Source organism: Python bivittatus, unplaced genomic scaffold, assembly GCF_059951505.1.
Source record: "Python bivittatus isolate LINGU-HERP-01145 unplaced genomic scaffold, Pbiv_v1 ctg000480_np1212, whole genome shotgun sequence".
In the NCBI taxonomy this organism is placed as follows: domain Eukaryota; kingdom Metazoa; phylum Chordata; class Lepidosauria; order Squamata; family Pythonidae; genus Python; species Python bivittatus.
In genome coordinates this window covers 75031796-75054227 of record NW_028277075.1, presented here as the reverse complement: position 1 = coordinate 75054227, position 22432 = coordinate 75031796, and the positions used below count along the sequence as shown (strand labels likewise).

At 43.5% G+C, this 22432-nt stretch overlaps 1 protein-coding gene across 4 annotated transcripts in view; it reads left to right on the top strand.

Annotated features, from left to right (window-relative positions):
- SPEG (striated muscle enriched protein kinase) overlaps positions 1 to 22432 on the top strand; it is a 121138-nt gene that overhangs the window by 54834 nt on the left and 43872 nt on the right. For 3 of the 4 annotated variants that reach the window (XM_025167226.2, XM_088146342.1, XM_088146343.1), the window contains exons 4-10: positions 2969 to 4362; positions 7225 to 7368; positions 8357 to 8539; positions 13275 to 13483; positions 13714 to 13802; positions 14813 to 14988; positions 18855 to 19115. In XM_025167226.2, the coding sequence (XP_025022994.2) occupies positions 2969 to 4362; positions 7225 to 7368; positions 8357 to 8539; positions 13275 to 13483; positions 13714 to 13802; positions 14813 to 14988; positions 18855 to 19115 (2456 nt within the window). Of the gene's footprint in view, positions 1 to 2968; positions 4363 to 7224; positions 7369 to 8356; positions 8540 to 9325; positions 9486 to 13274; positions 13484 to 13713; positions 13803 to 14812; positions 14989 to 18854; positions 19116 to 22432 lie in introns of those variants that run through there. The other variant, XM_088146344.1, reaches the window with a different exon arrangement.

Sequence of the window (22432 nt, the reverse complement as noted above, 5' to 3'; positions counted from 1 at the left end):
AACTCATCCACCTGCTTGGAAAACTCCTCTTGCCCTAAGCTCACAAAGCTTGTGAAAAACAAGAAGAAAAGGGGGAAGAACATGGAAAGGCAACAGTTGTACATAAATAATTCTAAATAAAAAACAAGGAAATACATATCTTTTTTGAGGGGGGTGTTTTCAAGTCAGTGCTGACTCCTGGCAAGTGCCTGGACAGGTCCCTGCAATTTTCTTGGCAAGATTCCAGAAGTGGTTTGCCATTGCCTGCTTCCTAGGGCTGAGAGAGAGGGACTGGCCCAAGGTCACCCAGCTGGCTTGTGCCTAAGGCAGGACCAGAACTCACAGTCTCCTGATTTTTAATCTGATGCCTTAACCACTACACCAAACTGGGTCTCTAAATATCATTTATCAGTAGTTAAATGTTAGACACTGGATTTCAGATGATGGTCAGATACAGTCCTCAGGAAGACAGATTGAGACAGACATTACATATTTATCAGGATCTGAGATCATAAAAGCAACCCTTACTGTTGCTTTGCTGAATAATATATCAACTTCCATTTCTAGTATCAACGTTCATACTAGCAAATCAGAAAATGATGTAATGGCTGGATCCTCACTTTGAACGATGCTACACATATGATTAAAAAGGCCATTTTGACTGGATAACATATTGTGGAAAACTGCTTACATTCTGGATGAATACTGAGATACAAAAGCAAATTTTTGCTTTTTGTTATCATATTTAATATTTGTAGTTTATTCTGTATTTTTTATGTTTTTATTGGTTTTAAATTGTTTGGTTGTGAACCGCCCAGAGTTCCTCCTAGTGGGGGAGTTGGGCGGTGATATAAATTTGATTAATAAATAAATAAATAAATAAATAAATGCAAATTTTGCCTATTCAGGATTTTCAGCACGATGGCACCAATTTATCCAATGCTGTATGGAGCACTATTGAGCTACATAAAAAAATAGGGGTTACTCAAGATTTAATGATTCATGGAGCTAGGGCAGGATGCCCATTATATATTTTGGATTATAGTTCCCAGAAACATCGATCAGGATGCATAATAGTTAGGGATCATGGGAGTTCTAGTCCAAAACATCCAGAAAACACCACATTGCCTACTCCTGGCTTAAATGAAATAAATAGGAAATTCTATAAACTTTGAGAAAGAAGTCTTTGACGGACTTTAGCTAAAAAGACTCTGCTTTTTTTAAAAAAAAATGTCAGTGTGAGGAACAGTGGCTGGCTGTTGGTAGTTAAAAGATGTGACTTGATGATCCTTTTTGCTGTAATCGTGATACTTTAGCTATAGTTAGTGTAGGCTGATTATAGTTAAACACAGATTTATACATAATGCCAGAAAGGTAACAAGTAAGGAAGCAAAATCAAGAGTCCATTAGGATGGAGAAGAAGCTATGCTGAAAGCCAGATTCCTCTCAAGATTCCCTCTAACGTCTGAGCTGTTAGCGTGCGCTGCCCACAGATTTTATTCTTCATTACCCTGTTATAATGAGAAACTCAGTGCCAGCTGTTTTCCTTAAAAATGAAAAATGAGGTTCAGTGGGTTCTGAAAATGACAGTAAATCTCCTGCTGAACTGCAGAGGTAGTGAAAATGTAGCTGGAATCTAACTGTGGGTAGGGGCAGAACTAAGTTAAGAGCTAAGCTAAGAACTAAGCTAAGTCCCTAGAGGAATAAGGGACCCTTAGAGACTCCTTCATTTGCCACCTCTTCCTTCCTAAGGTTGCTTTCCCCACCTTTTCCTCATGCTTATCATCAACACTGCCTGCCTGCTGTTACAAAGTAAAGGAAAGGCTGTGATTACATATGCACATGAACCACTGTCCTTGTGTGTGTCGGTCTGTCTGTCTGTGTGTCTATCTGAATGTGCCTACATTTCTTAGAACAAATTAAGATGGCATTGGAATGAATGTCTGCTTGTATGTATCGTTGAATTAATTGTGTCTGTAGGAAAAACCATGTTTCAGAAGGATGTAGCTGTGTATTCTCCTCCCTTCTGTTGACTTTCTGGCTACGCAAGGGCTTCCTATGTCTCCCCACTTTCCAGCCAGCTCAACCCAGCCTCACCCTCAGTAACTTGATATATCACTGCTGACCTGACTGATTCCCAGATTTTTTTTTCCCACCTTGATTGCTAACTGGATGTATTACATTTAGCAAGTAAGACTGACAGATGGATTCTCCTGTCGTCAAAATTTGCAGCTTTTCCCTGGATTCAATCTTGGAATGATATTGTTCAAAGGGAACAAAAGGTCTGGTTAAGAAGCATAACTTATCTATCTATAATTCAAATTGCAGTATGTTAAATGTGGAACGAACAGACCTTGGAGATTCACATAGCTGGCTAAACCACATGCTACTGAAGAAGCCAAATAAATGTATCCCTTTTTATACATACTTATTAGGGCTGTGCAGTGCTATGTAGTCATTTCTAAAAAGGTGTTTTGGAGTGGATATAGGTACAGATGTAAGATCTGCCTGAAATTCTTTAAAGCTATTGCATCTTTTCCTGGAATCACACAGCAGTCAGGAAAAGACATGGTACTTTTAAAGAGTTGCAGACAGGTGCTAAATTCACTCTTCGTGTGCACCAAGGCAACTTTATAGAACTGAATCTGAAGCACTGCACAGACTTAATGAATATTCAAATGGCTCCAAAGCCACAAGGATGCTGTGGAAATTTTTTTCCCCATAGAACTAAGATTTCAGTTTAGGATAGCAGTATTCAGGTAAGATATACAGTAGTCATAGCTCCTTTTCTGTCTCAATGAAGTGAAGAATTTCCTTGCCCCTTTTCTCTTTTACCTAGGTAATTTAAACTTAGGTATCTTTGCAAGCCCTGATCCTCATGATCACAGTTCATTGCATAAAGTATCTGATCCTTTTTGCTCACTTCCCTTGGTTTTTGTAGGCTCTCCTGCCTTAGCAAACTTTACCATATCTTATTTTCCAACCCCAGCAGCCTCCCCCATGGTGGATATCGGAGGGATGATGTCAACAGCAGCAGCAAAACCAGCACAGATACTCTCCACCCACCTGTACAGAAACCTCCACTTCAGCGCCCAGTGTCCCCCCGAGCAGGGCAATGCCCAGTCCAGCCACCTGGGACCAGCCATGGTACCACACCACCTGTGGTTCCCCGCAGAAAACTCTTGATGCCCAGTGAATTCCAAGACACAGCATCTGAGGAATTTGACGAGAAGTTGAAGCGCCCTAAATCTTCTGGCTACTCTCAGGTTGGCACAGGAGAGTCACGGCCCCAGACACCACTGAATGAGGCTTCCAGCCGTGTGTCCATCCTTCGCCCATCCCCCAAGCTGCCACGGTCAGGCTCCAAGATCGTTGACAAGCTCAAATTTTTTGAAGAGCGGCGGAAAAGTCTGGAGCAGAATGATAATCCTTTTGCAGGCCACACATGGCAACCTTTACGCAAGTCACGTTCTTTTGATCAGGCTGGCTTTGATGATGCCAGTCCCTTCATCTCAGCTGGCTCTCATGAAGACCTTCAAGAGGATACTCGTTCAGAACTTGGAGATGTATTTTCTCGGCGTCGTGTCTTCCATCAGAAGGCAGCCTCTTTGGATGAGCGTGGCCGCTTCTCCAGTCATGTGCATGACCTGGAACACAAGTTCGCTGAGGAACTGGGGCGCATCAAACGCACTGTGTCTCAACAGCAGCTGCGGCGATCCCAAGAACTATTTAAGTCATCCACTGCACCTACCTCCATTGATCCATCTCTCCCCAAGGTCCCACCACCACGGAAATCTAAACCAATGAAAGTTTTCCCAGTTACAGAAAATGCACATGGTGTAAAGCAGCTGGTGCTGTCCAGTGTGGGATTAGTGGGGCCCAGAGATGAGCCCAAGAGAACCCAAAAGGTTCTGTTGAGGACTGCAGCCATGACTGAGGAGATGGGAGAACAGAACAGAGGTCAAAAGGAACCAGAACTGAATGGGCAGGATCTGCGGCAGAAGGTGGAGCAGTGTCCACTCTCCCGTGCTGCTCCAGGGGGGCAGAAAAACCTGCTGCAGACATCACCTTTAGATAGCCAGGATAGCATGGATGGAGGCTCTCTGAATGTAGCAAAAGTCAGCTATGAGCCAAAGGGTCTAAGTGAAGCCTCACATGGCCGGAAACGGGAATCAGGACAGGATGGACATTCTCTGCCCTGGGCCAAGACAGAAAGTGGCCCAGAAAGAAGCAAGGCAGGGATCCAGGGTACAAGCAAAGAATGTGACAGAAAGATTGGGAAAGTGTTAGAAAAAAAGGACAATGCATTGCAATCTCAGGAAGGGAAGAGTGCACGGAGCAGAGGCAAAGGCCGACGGTCCCGGCAAATGTCACCAGAACCAGGTACGGGATAAGAGCAAGTTCTGCGGGCCTATTGGGAAAGAACCTGACAAAGCCATGCAGAAATGCTCTCACTACCACCCACCTTCCCATACAACATAAGGAGGCCCCAGGTTCCTGAATTCACGGCATCCTAACTACCTAGGATGCACTTGCGAAAAGAACTAGTAAATGCTCAGGATGCATTTGCTCTCATCTCATCTCATCTCATCTCTTCCCTCCCTCCTCCTCCTTTCTCTTTCCCATCTGGCCCTCTTTTTTGGATCCTCTATATACATTAGTGTACTTGGACGATACTCCCTTGTTTTTAGCTGCCTCCATGAAGCTTGTCTTGAGTCTAATTTCACTTAAACTGTTTGTTGTAAAAAAAGAGTTTTGCTGGCAAGGCCCTTCATCTTCTTGTATGAGTGAGGGTGAAAAGGTTTGTGTCATGCTAGGCTCCCTTAGTTATTCTCCATTATTGCTAATTGTAATTCAGATTTAGGGAAATGGTAGTTCTCCAGAAATTGCTGAATGCCGCTCCAAATGGTAAGAGGAACAGAGCTCCAAATCCGGACACAACCCATCAGTTATGTGGGGGTCGGAGGGAAAAGCAGGAAAAAACCAGTATCGTATAGAGGTAGCTGCCACGGCGAAGCAATAGCCAAGCATATTGCCTAAGGCAGGCAAATTGTCTGGCTTAAGGAAATGCAGTAATGGTGGTTCGGATCAGTCGTTCTGCATTTCTAGAATGAATCCTTTTCTTTGCCTTGCTCTCCATTTTAGATGCTAGCATACACTGCCGGAAATAATCGCATGCCCCTCCACATCCTTAAAAAATGATGTGTAACTGAACATTAGGAGGTGAGAAGCCAGCTTTGTTGCTTTTGGTGAGCTACTGGTTACATCAGAGTGGGGCTCAGGACTTCTCCCACAAAGCCATGTCTGTGTATACTGCCTGCCAGTAGAGGCAACTGCTCAATCCTGGGTTAATTTTTCACATGCAAATATCAATTCGATATTTTATCTGAATTTGCTATTGATCTGAAGAAAAATAACAAATAGCATTTAAATAATTTCCAGTAGCAGTTTCTAGTCTCTAAATAAGAATGCTTTACCCTAATATACCTTATTTAAAATTTACATTAATTAATTGAGATCTATAGGCAGTAATTGGCCTAAAAGCAAAATACAGTAGATGCTGAAACTACTATGATAATTTGATTAAAAAGCATACTCATTTAATTTGATGTGCTGCACCTGACATCTGTATAACTTTTAATTTAAGAGACCTGGCCATTAATGGAAGATGGAGAAAGGAATATAAAGGTTTGAAAAATGGGGGTTTATACATAGGCATTTGGTACAAACCACATTGACATCATATGCATGATGATACCTTCTCTACTGCGACATCATAACACGTCTGTTCCACCTTGTTCCCCTGCAGACACCCACATCTTTATTTTGCATTTCTGATAGGGGCCTAATGCAGGTGACAACTTCATGAGGGAATATCAGGAACTCCAGAAACAAAGACTATGTGTGGAAAATGCAAGGCATGATGCAACATATGCCACAATTAATTGTAAATTTTTGCACTAGCTATGTGTTACAGGGAATTGTAGTGTCCTGATAACTCGCTTAGGTTTTGTGACAGGAATTTCCATGCACAGACATGGAATCGTGAAGCACCTTCAAGGCTAACTTATTTTATTTTATTATTTTACCATTTTACATTTTATTCTTATTTTATTTTATTTTATTTTATTTTATTTTATTTATTTTTTGTGCCTTCAAGTCAGTATTGACTCCTAGTGATTGCTGGAACAAGCCCCTGCAATTTTCTTGGCAAGATTTCAGAGATGGTTTGCCATTGCCTCCTTCCTAGGACTGAGAGACTGCGACTGGCCCAAAGTCACCCAGTTGGCTTCATGCCTAAGGCAGGACTAGAACTAATGGCCTCCCAGTTTATACCTTCACCATGACACTGAACTGGCTTTCAGAACCAATTTTATTAGGCATAAGCTTTCATGAGCAGCAATCTGCTCATAACAGCTTATGCCTTAATAAAACTGGTTAGCCTTGAAAGTGCAACCAGACTCCACGTGTTGTATAGACTCAAAGCTCTTCCCCCCTACATGCACAAATAGATGTTGGCTAAGATTAACTAGACTTGTTCTTTGGGCCAGTGCCTATGACCTGACCAGTTGCCTAAAATTTCTCCAATATGTTCCTCATAAATTCTTGCCGTAGTCTTGTAAGAATGATAGATTAGCTTTACTATTGCCATTTTGCAGAAATCAAATGCATAGTAATAATCCATATTCCAAGATACTGCTTCATTGGGTTTCCAATTACTGATCGAAATCTAAGAAAATAACTTTTCTAGGCATCCTTAGCAATAAATGCCAACATTATTATTAGATTTATATCCCATCTTTATTTTGTACAAAATAGTCATCCACACATTCGACCACATGTATGCCTAATATCAACATTGAATTGTATCCATTTTATGAAGGGGTTCATCCTTCTTAGTTATTCTTTCGAGGTCTGGGATCATGGCTATTAGTATTAAGGCAATGTAAGCTTTATCCTGCGGGAGAGCTCTGCTAATCCTTGGGTTTCAGAAGGGTAGCATCATATCAAGAACTATGTTTCAAAAAATGGAGACATATTCAAAGAGATTGTGGGCTTTGAGCAAAATAAGGATTCCCTCAGGATATTATTTTGGAAGCAGTCCCTTACCTTCATTATTGTGAAAAGATGCTATGATTTAAACACATCCCTCATCCAGGGGGAGTGCAAAATCTGTCTGCAGACTCCTAGCCCTCCTCCTTGCAGGCCCTCTAGTAACTGCTCTTTCTTCATTATTTTATGCAGAATCTTCTGATGATTCCTACATCTCTGCGGGTGAAGACCCCCTGGAGGCTCCCATCTTTGAAATCCCAATCCATGATGTAGCAGTCATAGCTGGGACTGAGGTGCTGTTCAAATGTATCATCACAGGCAACCCTCCTCCACAAGGTAAATGCATAGGGTACCACACACAGAACAAATTATGAATCTTTGAAAGCTGGAACAATATCTATTCTAGCTCTGTGATTGTCTCTTTGTCCCCAGAGTGGCCTGTTTTCATAGGTCTAAGAAATACTATTTTAATTCAGTCAAGATTTTTATATAAATTATATTGCCTAATTTGCATTGATAAGGATCCTGCTTAGGAACATGGCTCAAGGTGATCTGACCAAGTTCTTTGCTTTTCTGGTTTTATTTTTATTTTACTTATGTTTCTGAGCTATTTCCAAGGTACACCCACCCTTCATCACCAGCTACATATGGAAACTACTAGACTTTGTCTGTTGGGCTCCACTTCTGGAATGCTCTTGGTTTTTCCTCAAAATGCAAAATTACTACAGTTACTATTATTACCATTGTTATTATTTCAAGAGGGTGTAATTCTTACAAAAAAGTAATATGCTGAGAGAAGCACATACCCAAACCTGTGGCAAGGGTTACTTATCTGGCAGCAATAAGTTGCTGTTGTTGATGTCCATTAAAATTAAATTCAGCAGTGTTAAGAACAGATGTTGGGATGAGGAAGATAATCAACTGATGAAAAAAGAATTGATTTTTTTTAAAAAAAACCATGTTTTATGTTCTGTGCACCCCCACTTTCTGTTTTGATCATTCCTAATTTTCCACTTGCCTCATTCAAGTTCAGCTTTCCACATACCTCCACAAAGTCCACATGGGGCCCTCAACAAAAATCATATGCCCTGTGACACCACCTTCACAAGGACATGGAAACTTTCTAGGGAAAAGACAGAAGCTAAACACATTGGCTGTCCCCTGATGAAAGGCAGAGAAGGCAGAACTGTGTTTGGTTTCATAACCAATAGTTCTTAGACAACGAAGAACTTTTGACAAATGTAGAACAATAATCACTGAATTTCACTTACAGTATATGGGGATGGCAAAACATCTCCCCTACTCTGGTCTCTCCTATCCCCAGTGTCTTGGCGAAAAGACGGCATCCCGTTTCGGAGCAGCACAGCTCGTCCCATCAAAGCGGAGGGCGAACGCCACACTCTGCTGGTTAGGAGTGCCCGCGTGGCTGATGCTGGCCTCTATACCGTCTGCGCCACCAACGAGGTGGGCGAGACCTGCTGTAGTGCCATCTTAACCGTGCGACCAGGTAAGGGCAAAGAGTGGGGGGAATGTGGCCAGAGCTGCCAGTCCACCACAGAGGCTGCAGCCGGGCTGGTGCCTTAGGGCCAGAGGAGTTAAAGCAGTGTTTCTCAACCTTGGCAACTGCTGGAAAATTCTGGGAGTTGAAGTCCACACGTCTTAAAGCTGCTAAGGCTGAGAAAGGCTGCTTTAAAGGGTCACATTCCCACATCAGTATGCGAGAAGCAGGGTCGGCTTGCTTCTTAGTGTCCTGGATGGGGGGCGCTGAGGCCAGCGCTTCTGCTCCTGCTGAGTAAGGAGGCATGAGGCTGCCTTTACCCTACAAGGCTCGGTTTAGGCCAGCCTGTCTGACGAACAGCCAGCAGGCTTGGAAGAGGGAAGGAAGAGACGGACGGCTCCAACGGAGCAGAGGTGGTGGGATGGGGAGGGGCGGTGATGGCTGCATCCCGGCGCGCGTCTTTATCGGTCCTGGCCCGCCAGCTCTGCAGGGAGGAGAGTTGCCGTTTCTGGGCACGTGCGAGTAAACTTCGTGAAAGGATGCAAATAGGGCCCTCCGTGGATTGGTCTGAAATGTGAGGGAGGGGGCCGGCGGGGCTGGACTGGTGGTCTGGAGCGGGGACGCCGCCCTCGGCTGTGGAGCGAAGGGAAGGGAAGGGAAGGGAAGGGAAGGGGCTGGGCGCGGGCTGCTCTGGCCGCTCTCTCCCGCCCCGTTCGCCGGATCCGCTTCTCCCCTCGTGGCGGAGATCGCCTATAAAGAGAGCTGGGGGTTCGGTTCGGAGCGGGGAGATAGACAGCGAGCGTAAAGGGGCGATGTCTGCCAGAGTCTGCTTGCTGCGGGGATGGCAGGCGCAGGAGGGACGCTCCGTCTCTTTCCGGTGCTCTTGCCGCAGCGCAACCCTCTGCACGTTTTCACGAAAGTAAGGCCCGCTGGGTTAAATGGCGTTTAACTCCAGGTAAGTTTGCATAGTATTGCAGCCGTAATTAGAGGGAGCTTAATCTGGGGCTGGATTTTATTCATTGAAGGTAGATTTACGAAGTCGCGGGAAGGACCGAAGGAGGGTTTATTTTGTTTTCATTACACTTTTGTGTTCATCTGGTCGAAGGGGAAGAGTGAGGTGTCTGTGGTAGCGATATGCACATCCTATAAGTCAGAAGGAAAAAAGCCCATTTCTTTCTATCACCGTAGTAAGTTCCCAAAGCCTTCAGTAAGAAAGCAGCATATTCTGTCTGGAGCACAACATAGTTAGGCTGGTGAAAGTGGATTTTCTTACAGAATCTGTTACCTTAGCATATTGTTGTTTAAACATAGCTGTCATGTTAAGCCAAAATAGCCCTTCTGTGTGGGCAAGGCATGTTATGTGAACAGAACAATTGTGGTTTCTTTCTAATCTCAAGTTTAGGGCATAATAGTATGCTGTGTGAATTGAATATTTTATCCTGCCGTTGGGGCACATCAAATTGTGAGAGATTCACAGTCAAATCTTTACCTTGTAGTGAAGAGTTGGGGATGAAAGAAATTACGGGACAGGCTTCTCCAAGTCACAAGGGGGTAATCTTTCTCTGAGGAAAATACTCTGCTTTCTGGTCAGGTTTTTTAAAGGGCTGAGAAACCGTAGTCTAGTTCTTGGATCTTGGGCAGAATTAGTATGTTCCTCCTCCTTGTTTCTTTGTCTCTATAAAAGATGATTTTGTTTTAAATAATCCCAGTCTATTTTTATAGGACAGCATTGGGTATTGTTGCCATGGAGTATCAAGATACTCTGCTTCCTCCTGGTCTGATGCCCCTGACTGTATCCACTAAATTGGGCTCCCCTGTCAGGATCTGGATCGGTACCAGCCCCTCTGCCCCACCAGTGGTGTACTAGTTTTTATTGTCCCAACGATTAATGTCACCTTGGCCCTGTTCAGGGACAGCAAGCCAAGAATTCTTGTGCCAGCATGGACAGATAATGTCAACATCTGAGATTGGATTGCCCTATTCTTGGCTGATATCTCTTTCTCTGCTGATATGGTTTGGCCATAATCCCCCCTCCAGCCATGAATAATGGGAACCCCTGAAAGCGTTGGCTGTATTATCTTTTGAAATATTTTACAAGAAGGTGTTGACGATGCTTAACATGTTGTTTCTTGCATAGTGAAGGCCTTATGGCAAGTAGGTTTTATAATTCAGAGGATCAGCTTTTTTACATTTGTTCTAAACATCTGCTGCTTTATGGTGAGTTGTAATTTGATCAAATTGGATTTTATTGACTAAGATTAATTCATATGTGTATCTCTGAAAGGATGACATTTTCACATGATGCGTTAGTCACATCAGATTTACATTAGAAGTTGTGTCTCATTTTATACTCATGCATAAGGACTGACACCGACAAGGAAGGAACTATGGCCAGATAAAAGACTGTTGTGGAAATGCTAAGGGGATATTGACCTTCAGGGTTGAGAAAAGAACAGCTAAAATGCAATGCAAAAAGGCAGGAAAAAAAAAGGCCTAGGATTTAAACCCTGACTCTGACCTCTCACTCGTTCTTCACACACATACACACACACATATTTGATTCCTGTACCCCACAGTAGGCTGATATGCTGCCCATATCTGATTTCTTTTGTACTTACAATAAAAAGCTACTTATTGAGCTGTGCCATGTCTTTGAAGCTTTTGCAGTTAGCTACTTAGTGTGGGTCAAATCTCTGCTGGTGTGAAGTCTAAAGTGATGCGTGAAAATTGGCAACTCTAGTATTGTACACTTTCCTGAACAGATTGTTTGGGGGAACTTAGGATATTGGTCACTCTCCCAATACTTTTTAGTCCTCACAGCAGCCATCCAAAGGTCTGACTGAGGAAACTTCACGTGTTGAAGAGAGACTTCCTGGTTGGTAACTAACACTTTGACCTGTCAGTATTCAGATGAGAGTCTGAATTCATTCACAGAAAAATGGATTGATAAAAATGAAGCCACGTGGATGAAATCCACATAAGGACTTCATCACTTCAGACAAAGGTCTTATTAGGAAATGTTACAGTAAAGAATCACTTGAGAATCCAAATGGAGGAAATGGCATGTTTAAATGTACTATCGTATTCTAGCAAAAAACCCGCTACCTGGTTGTGGAAAGCTGGTATATTTAGGAGGAGGGTTTTAGCTTTAGCTTTCTCTCTGAAATACAATTTTTCTACATATGTGGAGAGATTATTTTCCAATGGGGTAGCATTCCAACATATGAGCATCTCAACCATGAAATGTCCAGGCCTTGGGAGGATTGCATATCATATATAATGTTCCTGATTTTGTTGTTCTGCTTCACATCAGCCACTAGGCTTCTTTTGGTAGAAATGGAAATAATCTATTAGAGATAATGTTATTCGTGGTAGTACAATGGCCTGTGGGGATGTTCTTGAAGGTGGGCATTTTTCCCACGACATACCTAATTGCAGACTAAAACTCAGTGGAATAGTTCAAAGGAAAGAAAGGGAAGGATTGCTAAGTGGCTTGGACAGAGGTAAAAAATTGGCATCTAACATCCAGGAGTTGTAGGATGTAACATCCAACAAAGTAAAACAGCAACAAAGCCAGTCTAGATGGCTGGTGTGGGTCTTCCGGGCTGTGTGGCCGTGGTCTTGAAGTTTTGTTTCCTAACGTTCCTAAAGCCAATTCCTAAAGCCAATCTAGCCTATGCTCTTCAGGCCAGTGTTTATGTTAAGAGCAATTGTTATATTACACCGTGGCTGCTTTCCTGACTTTCTCTCCATTACAACTCTGGTAATAGTCAGATGGGGAAATTCACATGGGGAGTGTTGACAATATAGTAATATCCCACATAGTAAAATAGGGAACTATTGAGGACACATAATTTTCTCTTCATATAATAAGGAATCTCACAATGTATGAGATCCAAGCAGATCCTGCCTGAATCTTCTTATGGTTGAAGAAAAATACATTTTTTGAAGGACCTGTTCCTATGAATGACTATGGGCTTTCCCTACGTGCACCTAATCATGGCACAAACGTTCCTGGCAACATATTTTTCTCTCTCATGCCCCCTTGATGCTGCCTTGAAATCCAGAGTTCATGAATGAGACAACCTTAAGTTGTCCTTAGCTGTACTGGTGCTAAATAATATTACCCCCTTATTCCAGCACTGTCTTGCAGTAGGCTGAAAGAATGCAAAATCCGTAAGGCGTGGAGGGAAGTCAGGTGACTGCAGTGACTTGAAACAAAAGCAGTAGTGTCAAGATACAAATCAGCAATGGGGACAGCAAATTTCCTCCTGGTATAATTTTCTGCCAAAGCGGAGAGCATTTTAACTCAGTAGTGGGGAAAGGTGCTGTTGTCATTGTGAAAGGTTGTGCTTGCGGAAGAAGTTTGCCCTTTCTGGTTAATTGTTAAAGATGTTATAAGCAAGTATCCTTGATATGATGAACTCGTGTTGCCATGTGGAAACATTATTCCTCTAGTTACTTCAAAAGACCCCACGCAGGCGAATAGTCCCTCATTTGCTTTGTCAGTCTTCATGCTGTTTTAGTAAAGCAAGGCAGACAGAAACCTTAATTCTTAGAACTGTAGCACGGTGGGGGGATGGTGCTGTGGGATGTCATTTAAGAAGTCAGCTTTTGCTTGTTGCATGTGGCTGACTCAGTTGCCTGCTGGTAGGTTGGCTCTGTTTTGGCACAGTTTTCCCCTTAACGCCATCTTTGCTGGCCTCTGCCCAATCCGTACCGTTACATCCTTCTGATTGTCTAGCTCCCCCAGAGATCCACAGCCGATTGGTGCCCCGCCATGAACTCAGCAGCCCTGTCACCTCAGATGAAGAGTACTTGAGTCCTTTGGAAGAGTTCCCTGAGTCGGTCACCCCTCAGCACCACCCTGTTATGAGAGTGCAACCCCGCTCTGAGGTTGGCCCCACCTCAGCACACGCAGACATTAGCTTCAAGGCTGCACCATGTTTTGAGGTGAGTAAGCAGTGAGGTTAGAGGATGGCATGAGAGTAAAACAGAAGCTGACAGCTTTGGCCTACCTGGGTGATAATCATCCAAGGATGTAAGCAATACTCCTCTGGATTGTGAGCGGGGTAGAATCTGAGCCTATTTATTGCATGTGGCAAGAAACAAGCTCTAGCCTGTTCTATTCCACTAGAAGGAAGGGAGAAAGGAAACTTGATCCTGGGTGCTCTCTTTTGCAGATAGCTCTAAGTGACCAGGCGGTACTGGAAGGGCAAGATGTGGTCCTGCGCATTCGGGTGCAAGGAGAGCCCAAACCCATTGTGCACTGGTAAGTGGGCCATGTGTTTCAGTATGAATTTAAAAGTGTTGCTGTCCTGTCATCCAGACACTATTTTTAATGGCTAAGAGGACAGGGATGGGAGTTGCTCCAATCTTGCAAAATAGCAAGTGCCTTTAGGCATTTAGCCAAGGAAGCTTTTATACCTTTTTTTCCCCTTCCCATCCTGCCCATTAGTGTTTCACAATTGATTAACAGCTATATAATGTGTCAGTTGACATGATATTTTAAAAGATTTTAGAACGACATTATTGGTTTTCCATTTCCAGAAGGCACTAACTCACAATGGGAAAGGTTAATTTATATCTCTGTGGTGGAAAGGCAAAAGGGAAATAGATTTGGAGTGTCTTTAGAACAGGGATGAGCCTGAGAAAGACTTGGTGTGATCTTGGAGTTCCTGTTGCTACTAAAATTCAACAATGGTGCTGAAATGCCACAAAAAGGACATTTTTAGCATTCAGATTTGTTGTATTTCCACTGCCAGCAAGAGCAGAAATGCAGATATCTGATCTGTATTCTTCCCTCTTGACCCTATAAAAGAAGCCAAAATGATCAAATTTCTGCTTTTACTTATAATGGAAGCATAATGAGGTCCTTCTCCTTTGCTCTGTCTTTGTGAGAGGTGGTGGGTGGGTAGAAAGGGTGTGAATGTCTTGTGCTCCTGGAAATATGTGAAACTGGACTGGTACCTGGTGGGGCACGAATGGTAGCCTATCCCTATTTTTAAAAACATCGGTCTCAGATCTGAGACAGAATAATTAGGCTAGAATAAAAGAGGGGGAAAAATGAGTCTCTAGTCTTCTGGCTTGGACTGCCCTGAATGAATTATAAGAAAAAAAATGTAGCAGAACAGCGGCTGGTAGAGGATAATGGCAGAACCAGAATGCCCAATATTTTTCTGGGGTATGCAGTGGTGGAGAAGCCATAGTGAGAATTACCTCTTGAAGCTGGGTGAAATGTTAAGCGCTGCAGGCTTTCAGACTTTCTGTTCTGAACTCTAGGTTGAAGAACAGGCATCCAGTAAAGTATGGGCGACGCATTTCTGCTGTGGAGGAAGAGGATGGATCATTTTGCCTCCATATCCGCATGGTGGAATGCACAGATGCTGGCTATTATGCCTGCAAGGCCATAAATGAATATGGCACCAAACAGTGTGAGGCCAAGCTTGATATACAAGGTATCTTTGGGAGCTCCACAGCATGAGAATTAATGCTTTGCCAGTCATGTGATGATCGAATAGATCCTGCCTGCATGTCTGCTTTTTCCTTCCACTCATCAGCCATCCTGCTCCCCCATGTGAACATGCTTCCAGTTTGCCCATAATCTTGGCATTATCTCTCTAACCACCAGTAGCTGCTCCATGGCCGTTGACTAAAGCCACATTTAGGGGCAAGGGTGAGGAACACGTGAAAGCAAGGAAACACCCAGGAGTACAAACTTAATTGCATTTATAAAACAGTTTTGAATATTCAGGGCATTTTATAGAATAGGTTTGGGTAATCTTCACAACAGCCTTGAAGATTGTTCAGGGTCATCTCCATATTGCACTTAAAGGCCTAAGAGGTAGTAGCCTGTTTTTTTCATAAGAGTTTGTGCTTGTCACCAAAAAGAAGATTTGAAGCAAGAATTGCTTTATTCGTAGGTCAATTTCTATACTGTATTACACATATAATGTGACTTTTTTATTGTGCCTTCAAGACAGTTTTTGATTCTTGGTGATTGCCGGACAAGCCCCTGCAGTTTTCTTGGCAAGATTTCACAAGTGGTTTGCCCTTGCCTGCTTCCTAGGGCTGAGAGGGAGTAACTGGTCCCAAGTCACCCAGCCGGCTTCATGCCTATGGCGGGAGTAGAACTCACCGGCTCCTGGTTTCTAGCCTGGTCCCTTAACCACTAGGCCAGTCTGGCTTTCTATGTAATGTAACTTCATCGCTGTAATTGACACTTTTTGGTAGTGCCTTCTATGTCAGCCACAGGAGCAACCAGTGAGCTCCATTTGCAACAAGAAATGGCATGCATAATAGTCTCCCTGACCCCATAGTCCCACCATATCTTCCCACACCTTAGCAGGGTTTTTTTTTCCCGTTCAGCTTATTCATTGTTATTTAAGACATGGGTGCCAGGTGTACATCCTCCTTCCATTTAACACCCATCAGGAATTAGGTGCTTACATGTGTTTCCATGCCCCTCATAAAGCATCACCTTCATCGGGCAAGGGAGCCATGAGCTTCTTTCCATGTGGGCTTTGCTTTACAAAACCTGTCAGCCCCAAATTGGGTGCAGTGGGGGATGTATAGCTGCCACTGGTCTGGCTCTTCTCATAGCTTCTGGTAAAAGAAGGTTGGCTTCAGGTCACCCAGTCCCATATTTGGTTTAGGCCTGAGCCATAGCAGTGTAAAGAGGAAGAAGCTGGATCTGCACTTTTCCAGCAATTGAGCAAATTCGATGTTTGCACGATCTCCATTTTGGAGTCATTAACCAAGTAAAAATGCAGGGTAGAAATATAAAGAAATTGTAACCGTTCCTACATGAAATTATAAGCTGTCCTTTGAGGATGTCCCTGGTCTATTTTAACCTGTTTTCTTGCTGTCTCCTTTTTCTGGGTAACAAGTTGGTCCATAGTTCTGACTGATCCATTGCATCAGTCTTGGGAAAACAGAAACAAGCCCCCTTACAAATACTTGAACAAAAGTGCTTACTGGATGCATTATTTGGATCTGTGAAAAGTTCCTAGATGGCATGTTTTCCAAGCTAGCAAAAGGGGAATCTGGCGTTCTGCCCAGCTTCAGTTTGGGGTTGATTTTTATGAACAAGATGATACTATGAGATAGGCGTGAGAGTTTATATGTGTAACTGTGTTATGTTGATGCATTTGCTTTTGTCAGGCAGTATCTACATATGTATTTGTGCTGTGGTGAACATCTTTTGCTTAGGCCAGGCATGTATGAATTTGTCTATGCTTTGCTTTTATGTCCATCATGCTACACTAACCCTTCGCTTGCTGACTGTGTTTTTGTCTGTACAGGGAGAGTGAGCTAAGGTACTCCTGGCCCCTGGGCCACTCTAGCCAGACAACCTGGGCAGTTGCCTCTACTCCCAGCACGACTGAACAAACCAGGCTGGCAAGGCTTGGCTTCTGGATGGCCAGCGCTGAGACTCACCTTGGACGCAGAGCCTGGTTGCAGCTAGGGGAATGGGACACAGCGGGTGGGAAAGTAGTCTGGGGCTCCCTTTAGCTGTTTGAGCAGTTCTGAGCTTCCTGTAGCTACATGAGCTGAATTAATCTATGGCATCTCCTTAGTGCTTGGGCAGGAAGCTTGTATCCAGTTGGGTCTCCGTATGTTCTGTGCTAGGCACAGAATCTCAGAAGTGGACACCCTGCCCGTGTACCAGGCATTCCCCATCTAGGTGCTGATGGTGTGCAGTGCCCATTCTGGCCTCCACTGCTGTCTGGCCTGCACTGTGGCCAGTGTGCGGTGCTCTCTGTTTCCTCTATGTGTCCTTGTCTCCTCGCCTTGGTTTGCCCATTCCTCTTCCTGGGGGTTTAGAGCAGAATGCTAGCTTGTCCTCTCCCTGCTGGCCTCTGAAGAGGCTTCTGCTCATCCATGGAGGCCACACACTGAGGTAGCTTTGAAAGGAACAGGCCACATCTCGACCTTGTTATGCCTCAAATCCAAGACTTCTTGGGCAGAAGGCCACATAGTTTAAGAAAGCAGCATTCTTATCCACACGCGACCTCTGGACAGCAGAAAGTGACCAGGAAGGGAACCTTTGCCCGGAACTGTGTAGGATGGAGAGGGGTTTTGGAAATAATGGGAGGCCACCAGACTTTGATCTCTAGGCATCTTCAGTGAAGGCCAAGGATGCCGTCTCTTACCACCATTGTGCTCCCACTCTGGGAGGATCTCACGGGCTGGGCTATAGAGAATCCTCTTTTTGTAGATGAAATAAAGTCTGTTTGTTTGGTAAAAGTACTGTGTGGTTTGTTCTTAGCACAGATCCTTGTCTCTCTTCTCCCCATGTCCCCTTCTCATCCCATATCATGCTCTTGTGTTCTCCATACCCCATCATGGTTTCCCATTCAGACTGAGTTTGCTTTGGATGACGGCTGCTTTGTCTCCACTCATGTCCTGTTGCAGTGGTTAATGAGTTGCCAGCCAGCCTGAGAGAAAGCCATTCTAACTGAATGGTGCATTTGCATTTGAAGTGTGGGATAGAAATATTGATCTAACTAAATAACTCTGCCGCTTTTCCATAGCTGTACAGTCTGTTTATTTGTAGAAAAGAAAAGTCTTGTTTATAGCATTTAACTGAAATATTGAAAACAGAGTACACAGATAAAATGTTGCTCTGCTTTGCTCTAAACCTGCCAGTTTTGAAATTTGCAAGTTGGCTGTTTCCTATTGACTTAGGAAAGGCTTCACTGGAAAACTGACAAACATTTTCCTTTTGTGAGGTAGACTTAGTTATTGAACCAGGATGCAGGATTCCAATATGATAGTCAGATTTTTCCATTCGATCATGGAATGGAATGGTAGCTTTGGATATTTAAGATCTAGGAAGAAAAGGGTGAATATGCTTCCTGTTTCTTTGCATTTTGAATATCTAAGGTCACCTATTGCGGGGGGATGTCAGCTGTTTTCCCAGCTCTTGCTAAAGGTAGCCAGTCTATAAACATAACTTGTAGGATCATAGATTTCTGTCTCCATTGTGTTTGTTGAAGAACAGGCATTCAGCATTCCTGGAAATGGGACAGGTGAGGGGTCTGCAGCAGATGCAGGAAAGTAATTGTGAAATCCAAGTTTGCATGTAACCTCCTTATGAGAGCACTGTGTAATATTTGCCAGAACCCAAGCCTTTACTCTTACAACATCACAAGTCAATAAGGTGGTGGCAACTTGGCAATTTTATTTAACCATAAAATATCCATTACATGCTTTCCGCACCTTATCCTTTGCATCCTCTCCCGTTTTTGTTCCATTGCTCAGAGACGCATCTCTTTCTCTCTTTTTCCGTTTCCTCTTCCCGTTCCCTCCTTCTCCCCAGTGCACCCTGAGACACAGTCCCTGGCAGTGCTGACCCCGCTGCAGGACGTGGTGGTGGGGGCTGGGGATGCAGCGATCTTCGAGTGCCTGGTATCTGGCCCACCGGATGTGGATGTGGACTGGCTGTGGCGGGGGCGCCTTCTGCAGCCTGCCCTGCTCCAGTGCAAGATGCATTTCGATGGGCGCAAGTCCAAGCTGCTGCTTACCTCTGTGCATGAAGACGATAGTGGTATCTACACATGCAAGTTAAGCACAGCTAAAGGTAAGGATGCTAGAAATGCTGCACAAGCAGAGGCCACGAAGACAGGAGAAAGAATCTGGGTTCGCACACTGAACTAAGCCAACCTTTATCTTGATCATGATTTGTTAAACAAGCCATAGTTGACTGGGGTCACACGATATGTGTAACTCGGCTTTCTGTGCCACTTCAGTGTATAGTGTTAGTCACAAATCATAGTTTGCAAATCACAGCGGTTGTATTCACATAACATACTAAGCAAAACTCCAGGATGGCTACAACTGATGTATTAATCCAGTCACTGTGACAAGCCATAGAACACTTGGAGATAGGGGTGCTGACTTCTCATCTAGTCCACTAAACCTGTCTTTTCCATCTGTCTGATGAACCAATATTTTTTATTTTATTTTTAAAAAGTTTTACTGCTGATTCTCCACTTCAAGTTCCCATTAATGGCATAAGAGCAAGCTAGGCTGTTTGTTTTCTCTTCCCTTTCTGTCAGTGTGCAAGCTTATTTGCAATAGATTTATTGCATCATGAAAAATACGCTGCTTTCCTAAGGCTTATGCTTAAGAAACTGAAACTGAACACACACTTGTACACAAATCTCTGAAAGTTAGCAATAAAGAAACATCCCACCTTATGTGACACTTCTCTAGAATGTAACCAGTGTTTCCTATGAGCAGGCTAGTGCAGCCAGCTGTTGATGGATAATAATGACCATTAAAACTATAGGACTCTGAATTACTCCTACTGGTCAGAAAAGCCAGTGTGAATAAATGTTTAGGTTTGTACAGGCTGCCAAGATGAATCATGGCTTTCTGAATACATCCCAATAGCTTTATACAACTCTTCACTAACAGTATTATGGCTTAGTAAGGTACGTGAACCCAGTTAATGGGGTAGACGTCTGTTTTCTAAGCATGTAAAATTGGTGCTAAATCTCACAAATGGCAAAGCTTCCAAAAGGCATTTTTCATGTGGGTGTAGCTAATTTAGAAGAGAGCCAGGTTGGTCTGGTGGTTAAGGCACCAGGCGAGAAACCAGGAGATGGTGAGTTCTAGTACCACTTTAGGCATGAAAGCCGTCTGGGTGACGGTCAGTCACTCTCTCTCAGCCCATGATGTCAGGCTCGGGCAACAAGCCGGTAGGTCAGTTCCTGTCGCAACCAATGGATTAACATTTGGTTGATCTGAAAAGCGGACCCTGCCCCTGTGGGAAAAATGCTAGGAAGAAAAAAAAGCTAATTTAGAAATACATAATGGCTGTACTGTGGTCTGTTGTTCTCCATACAAGTAAGGCAGAAATGGAAGAAGCTAAAAAACTAGAAGGTATCAGACCTGGAGTCAGGATATTGGTTTTGCCCTGTTTTCCATAATGTAACGAATGCAACATTAGAAGACTTCAGCAGTCAAAATGGTTCTGAGTCTGGTTTCCAACAACTAATGCAGCCACTGAGCATTTGTTCAGGAGGTCTTCATGCCTCAAACCAGCCCTGAAGCAACCCTTCAGTTTGTCAGAACAACTGAGACTTTTTGATGATGGTGGGTGATGGTGGGAGGGAGGAGTTCACTTAGGCGATTATACCAGTCCTGGAGAAACAACGCTTGGCCCCTGCAGAAGAAGGAAGATCTGCTGGCAGTCGGAAACTCAGTATAACTGGCAACAGCCTGCTCTAATTTCCTGAGATGTACTCCAGCCCCCTGAGCAGCTTGGAATCAATTTATGCCCAATTTGTGCTTATAACTAATAATATTCAATGATACAGCCTTCACTGGTGTTGCTTGAGAGCAGTTTCCTCCTATCTATTTGTGGGAGTCAGCCTTCGTTTTCTGAGGTGGCAACAGTGACGGTTTAAAACACACACCCACGTATACCCACGTCACCTTTGGAATGCCAGTCATTACCCTGGGTCTGTGCAAGCGATGGAGAGGAGAAGCAGCTTGCGAGAGTGGGCAAAGGGAGAAGCTCCATCAGCAGATCATGGGAAAGACGCAGGGTGGGTTGGTAGAGAACCAAATCCTCTCCGGTCGTGCTGGGCTACAATTCCATCATTCTTACACTACAACGTTAGTGTAGTTAAACCGTGCTGTGATTTAATGGATGTAGACAAGGCTATGTTGTGAAAGGTTGTACTGCAAAGGTGGGGAATTGGAGCTGGGAACATAGTTTAGCAACACCTGGAAGACCACACGTTCCCCATCTCTGCGATACTGTTTATTTCAGTTTATTATGTCTTCAGCTGTGCCACATCTAACCTGCTCTTATTCTAGAACTAGAAGGTGGTTTAGGGCAGTGCATCTCATTCCAGTATCTCTTAATACTATACACCATTTTACTCGATCATGAAAAGGGTAAACTGAGAAGAGAGAAAAGCAAAACGGTTTGCACAGCCAAAAATATATTTAATTCATTCTTTGATGTTTAGATGGATATTTCTGAGGTTAAATTCTTGGGCACATATTTATATAGGCAATCATTGGCTTTTGTAATTCACTGGCTTACACTAATGTTACACTAACTTGTGATTTCTGGAGCATGTCTGTAGTTTTCTTAGTGTGGAAGTAGCTTGCTGTCTTCTTCTTCCAGGATGTTTCACCAGCTTCCCATTCTAGTCCACAACCCTGGGATTTCCTAGTGGTCTCCCATCCAAAGACTACCCAGGTGTAATATTGCCTAGTTTTTGTTTGTTTGTTTAATCTCCAAGGCCAACCAGGTGCTGCCACATTAGCAGAGTCTAGAGTTTGTACTGACTGCATTATGGTCTCCCAACACATCCATGGCCAAGTCTAGGTAAAAATCCACACACAAACATCTACCAACTTCCTCCCCTCTTCATCTAGGAAATTATATATCTGTCCTTCCTGGCAGTAAACCAGTTGGTGGGCAAAAAGTAGACAGAATGTCATGATTAGAAGTCCTGTGTAATAGAGTTCAAAATGTATTTTTCTGGCAACTTTTTATTTCATTGAGAAAATTTGGAATGAAAAAGCACTATTTAGAACTGATCTTGCACTCTTGCTTATTTCTGTTTTTTTAAACTAATATTATTCCACTTTTTAAAACTAAAACCATCATAAGACAACTTACAATCATGTATACTAAAAACCGCTTACGTGTGCATACACACAGAACATGTAAGGTCTTGAACTGGAGCTTTTTCAGTGGTGACCTCCATTTTCATGGACAACGCCTGCCCCCCCGGAATGTATATTTTAAATTATTTAAATAAATAAGCTTGTTTTGGTAGTGTTGGCTGTAATGTTCCTAGAGGGAGATAATTTACATTTTATTTACATTTGACTCCAAGACTGAGGGAGAGAATATTGTAAAGCAGAAGG